The 5,346-nt window shown below is 47.7% G+C and overlaps 1 protein-coding gene across 1 annotated transcript in view; it reads left to right on the forward strand.

The window, feature by feature from the left end:
* Positions 1-5,340, forward strand: part of LOC109530947 (vascular endothelial growth factor receptor 1-like) — a 10,023-nt gene extending 4,683 nt beyond the window's left edge. Inside the window, exons 4-6 of the mRNA XM_019894912.1 lie at positions 1,667-1,791; positions 3,792-4,183; positions 5,207-5,340. Of these exons, the coding sequence (XP_019750471.1) occupies positions 1,667-1,791; positions 3,792-3,977 (311 nt within the window). The 3' untranslated portion in view covers positions 3,978-4,183; positions 5,207-5,340. The remainder of the gene's footprint in view (positions 1-1,666; positions 1,792-3,791; positions 4,184-5,206) is intronic.
* The last annotated feature ends 6 nt before the right edge of the window (positions 5,341-5,346 follow it).

The following is a 5,346-nucleotide window of genomic DNA, read 5'->3' on the forward strand; positions in this document are numbered from 1 at the left end:
TGTGTGTGTGTGTGTGTGTGTGTGTGTGTGTGTGTGTGTGTGCCTACTTTTTAAATCAGAGATATTTTTGAATACTTGGAAACTTTATAAATTTATTTCTTTATTTTCCACGATTATACAAGAATACTGTAATTAGGTAGCTCGAAAGTCTGCATTATAAAACAAACAAAAAAAGCACTCTGCCAGTGACTTGAACTGAAAGGAGTTTGTTGGTGTTGGTTCGCTGATTGCTGAATTCAAACTTATCACGCTTCTGCCAATCACACACAAGCAAACTGCAATTGGCTAACGACCACTCCAGATTGTATTCCGCTTCTTTCAAAATGACGCATATCACTGGGAGAAGCTACTTTTAAAACGGCTCCGTCTGACCCGCGCCGCAACAGCAGGACGTTTCTAAACAGGACGTGCTAAAAACAGTCGTGCCGGTGATCTCTAAACATTTGAAGTGCAGGTTCAGCACCTTGCGCTACTCTCGATATATTTCTATTCCTATTTGTATATAAATATAATTCTTTTTTGGAGTGTAATGCGCCAGCTGTTGAAAGGCTCAAGACTGGGCAGAGTTTCCCATGCAGGGCATCGGCCTTATCTGCCCCGCTCCAGCATCCTGTGCTTGAACGGAGGAGGCCAAGGGTTGTGAAGGGTGGGCGGTGGGGGGGTGGACACTGGCTCTTGGACAAGGTATGCGTCCATTTGTGTGTGTGCGTGTGCGCGTGAGTGTCCACGCATGTGTGTGCGCCCGTGTGAGAGGATAAGATGAAGGCTGCCGCCAAAGCAAAGAGGAGGCAGAAAGTCTGCGATGATCGGCCCCTCCCTCGCCCCTGCAGAGCATCTCTGCCCTCGCGGAGGCGACGGACGCCTGAGGGTGAAGAGGGGTGGAAGGGGGGAGGCGGGGGGAAGCGTCGTCCATTACTCAGGCCTCCGCGTCTATCAAGCCCCCGAATCAAAGCGGCGGCAGTAGGAAGCCGAGCTCAGTGGGGCCGGTCCTTGGGGTACTTTTGTTTCGGGGGGCGTTCAGAGATTAGCTTTCCTTGAATAACAGCCCCGAACACACAAACAATGCGGCGCAATAATTGCCTACTAACAGTCTGCGTGTTTATTGTGTACGGCGAGTGGCCATCAGCCATCGGTGGGGAGGGAGGGGCTCAGGGGGGTTAGTGCGTTCAGTGACAACAGAGCACCGCAAGACTACACAATAGTGGAAGCAACCACCAACAGAGTACAAATAAATGCGCTAATGAGTTTGGAACGCCCCTGCTGTCTTAATGGAAAAGCGTCATTGACAACCTAACGGTTAGCATCCATAACACGTCTGTGTCAGTGTGTCTCGAATGTTCTAACTGTGGCAAGGGCGTGCAAAGGTGGGGGGAATGAGAAAGCAGGAGGGCCGAGGTTTGGGCATCCACAATGCCCATCACCCACCCTCCCATCACCCCCATTATCAAAAAAAAATGTCATAGGATACAGCCTAACATACTACGTACAACAACCGGATCCTTCCGTTTGCACATCTTCGCACCCCTTTAGTTAAACGACTGAACAGAAAGTGGGCCTGGCATAGAACTCTGTGGAACACCTTTGCTCAATGCATAGACACGTAAATGTGCATGTGCTTTCTGCTGTGTGCCATCCGGGTCCCTGATCGCCAGTATTTGGCTTTCAGACAGTCAGCAGCCATTTGTGGACCATCCAGAGATGAGCCCCGATGTTTTGTACATGAAGGAGAAGCAGCCGCTGGTCATCCCCTGCAGGGTCACTCACCCAAATGTCACCAGCACCTTGGTCAAAGTAAGTGTAAAGTTTCAAGAAGTTACGCTTGATAAGACCGAGAAAGTCTGCCATTTTGCTTGAGGCAGCCATTTTGGGGGGATTTGGGCCATTTCGAAGAGTTCTTTAAAAACGAGCTGTTAGATATATATTTTTTGCATAAATGGATACATGCTTTTTCTTTTTTCTGTTTCTTAACAAGCATTTTCCGATCGTTTTTTTTTTTTTTTTTTTTTTTTTTGGTTTTGTTTTGAAGCTGGCTGGAGACAGGACGTTAGGTCCAGAGTGCCCCGTTGGCCCCCGGCCAGCATCACTTCCCACAGCCTCACTCCTCGTCGCGATCCCGGCCGCCAACTTTTTGGCCATGATGCTTAAAACAGCTGGCAGGAGGAAGCCCAAGTCGCTTGCGGTTGGGCCACCAGCACTTGCGCCATTGTCTTAGAGCGGGCCACCTAATACGCTGGCTGGCTTGCCCATTGTTGGATGACTAAATCGGGGAGAATTTGTCAAACAAGCAGAATGCGGAGAAAGCTCGGCTTTATGATAAATGAATCCCGCAAAAAAAAAAAAATCCCAGAGTGAAATGTGTTGCGTGAGTAAAGTACCGAAATAGCCGGTTGCCTCACTCATTACGAAAGCAATTGTTCATTTTCCTTTTGATAAGTCACCCGTAGCAAACTACCACTATTCAAGTCATGATGAAGAATCGAAAGAGGAAGAGTCCATCAACCCAAAAAAAAAAAAATATTGCTTAGCAAGTGGGGAGAATTATAAATAAAGTAATTCCGCTTATAATACGGGAATTGTATTTGACTCATGCGAGCTAAAAGACAAATCCACGACTGCTCGTAAGCGCTCGGGGAATCGTTCTTAAAATAGATTCCTCGAACCCGACATGATTTCAACATCCGGAGGTTTTGTGGTGGGGGTGGAGGGGGGGGGGGGAAGTATTTTATTTTGTATTCATGTATCAATTATCAAATGTCATTTGTTTGCCAGGTTAACGGAAGGCGTTAAATCACCCCTAACTGCCATTTGCCAATCAGAAATACCGAAAAAAGTCGTTCTCGTTAAAAAAAAAAAAAAAAAAGGCAGCAAATAAGACTTTAAGTCGTCCAGTATGAACTGTGTTTGTCCTACTCTCAAACACTTGTAGCCACAAAGAGAACCGTCTAAAAATAGTTCCCATCCTTCCCTTCATCCACTGACTGTCAGAGGCCTCTGGAGTGTTTTTTTCCTGGAAGGCCTTTTTTTTTTTTTAAACTTCGCTCAATACAACAATACCCTCGAGGCCCACCCCACCCGCTTCGCGCTAAGGCTGTGAAAGTGACGCGCCCCCTCCCCTCCCACCCTTCCACCACCCCCTAGTCCGAACCATCCTCATATCCTGTAGTAACAGGATGCGAGGAGATGGACCCGTAGTCACGTTTCCCATATCCTGACTCCTCGGATGTCTCGGCCGCCCTCCCGCGTTCTCTTACCCACCTTGGCCAGCCGCGTTAGGTAAGAGGGGCAAAGAGGGCGAACAAAAGCTTTGGAAAAGGGTCACCTCGCTCTTACCTGCTCCCCCGAGAGAGGGTGGGAGGCTTTTTTCGCCGCGACGGGTAAACATTTCCTTGCCGTGGCCTCAAAGAACACAACAAGGGGTTACGCAAGGATTTAGGCAACATGACAAGAACGCAGAATCCAGAGCCCGCCAGGATTCATCAGCATCTGGATGGAGGTTTTCCTCTCAGGAATTATTGCGTGACCGGAAATTGGAGTCCAAAAATACCGCAGGTCATTTTGTGTCCACTTCAAAAATGGATTGGAAGGGCTGAGAAACACATGCCCAAGACTGCCAAATGACATTTTGGCCAATCAGAAGACCGAAGAGAGCCAATTGGGGAAAATGATCTTCAGTTGCCAAGCGAAAATCTAAAATCGAAAGATTCTCCTTCCTCTGGGTTTAAAATTTTGCGATTTTTTTTTTTTTCTTTCTAATGTGCAATTTATTTATTCATGTGTTTATTTCCCGGCAGTTCCCCAACCACAGCTTGAGTCCCGACCAGAGGAACATCGTGTGGAGCACCAGGCGGGGCTTCACCATCCGGACTCCCACCTTCTTCTACATCGGCCTCTTCTTCTGCCAGACCCTCGTCGACGGCGTGGCGCACAAGTCGCGCATCTACATCGTCCACCGGCCAGGTCCGCTGACTCCACCATAAAGCACCAAGACGCCTTTTGCGTTTCTTCCGACAAGTCACCTTTCTCCTTCTTCCTGTGTGTCGTCTTAGTAAGTAACATCTTGGACGTGTATCTGAACAGCAGCGGTCCCGTGCAGGCCTTAAAGGGGGAGAGGCTGGTGCTCAACTGCACCGCCACCGGAGAACTGAACACCAGGGTCAACATCTCATGGGACTACCCTGGAAAGGTATTTCAGCCACGCCGTCGTCATTAATTCACAATACTGAATAGTTTGGAGAACATTTCGGGACAAGTAGTAAATTAGAGAAAGAGAAAAAAAATCACTCTGGAACCTGTTAACCCAAAACTGGGTGGACATGTTTAGTATGACAAGATGCATGAAAAAGTCTCACGATGGCTGAAATTAAACAGAAAGTCGGCCATTTTGTGTTAGCGTTGGGGTTAGGGGTGAGGTTGGGGTTGGGGTTTGGGTTAGGAGGTGAGGTGACATGAAATCTGGTGGACTTATCTATCGTAACAAGACCCACAAAAAAGTTTCAAGAACCCTTGCCTGAAATTGAACATGAAGTCAGACATTTTGGGTTAGCGTTGGGGTTAGGGTTTAAGGTTGGGGTTTGGTTTAGGAGGTTAGGATGAAGTGACATGAAATCTGGTTATCTATCATAACAAAATGCACAACAAAATTTCAAAAAGCCTGATCTGAAATTGAACAGTCAGTCAGTCATTTTGGGTTAGCGTTGGGGTTTGGGGTAAGGTTGGTTTGGGTTAGGAGGTGAGGTGACATGAAATCTGGTGGACTCATCTACCATAACAAGACCCACAAAAAAGTTTTGAGAACCCTTGCCTGAAATTGAACAGGAGGTCAGCCATTTTGGATTAGCATTGGGGTTTGGGGTAAGGTTAGGTTGGGGTTTAGGTTAGGAGGTTAGGTGACATGAAATCTGGTGGAGTCATCTACCAGAACAAGACCCACAAAAAAGTTTCATGAACCCTCGCCTAAAATTGAATAGGAAGCCAGCCATTTTGCTTTGAAACAGCTTATTTGGGTCAATTCCAGGACGAGTAAAAGTTTTCGGGAAAAATGTAGCACCTCGACGCCAGTTAAACTATTCGCCACAAAGTCTCTCGAAACAGGACACACTAAAAAGTTCTTTAGGACACTTGCCATTTTGGTTGAAGTCCAGGGCTCGTCGTGCTCCTTTGGTGCATTTCTTGCCGGCATTCCGAACGTCGTTTCCCTGTTTTGCAGACGAGCAACAGCGGCTCCACGTCCAAGCGTCTGCTCAAGCACAGAACGCACATGTTGTTCTACAACATCCTGACCATCCCCAAGCTGCGGCGCTCCGACCGCGGCCTGTACACGTGTCGCGTCAGCAGCGGCAACAAAAC

The sequence above is a fragment of the Hippocampus comes genome, unplaced genomic scaffold (assembly GCF_001891065.2).
Source record: "Hippocampus comes isolate QL1 unplaced genomic scaffold, H_comes_QL1_v1.1 scaffold138, whole genome shotgun sequence".
In the NCBI taxonomy this organism is placed as follows: Eukaryota; Metazoa; Chordata; class Actinopteri; order Syngnathiformes; family Syngnathidae; genus Hippocampus; species Hippocampus comes.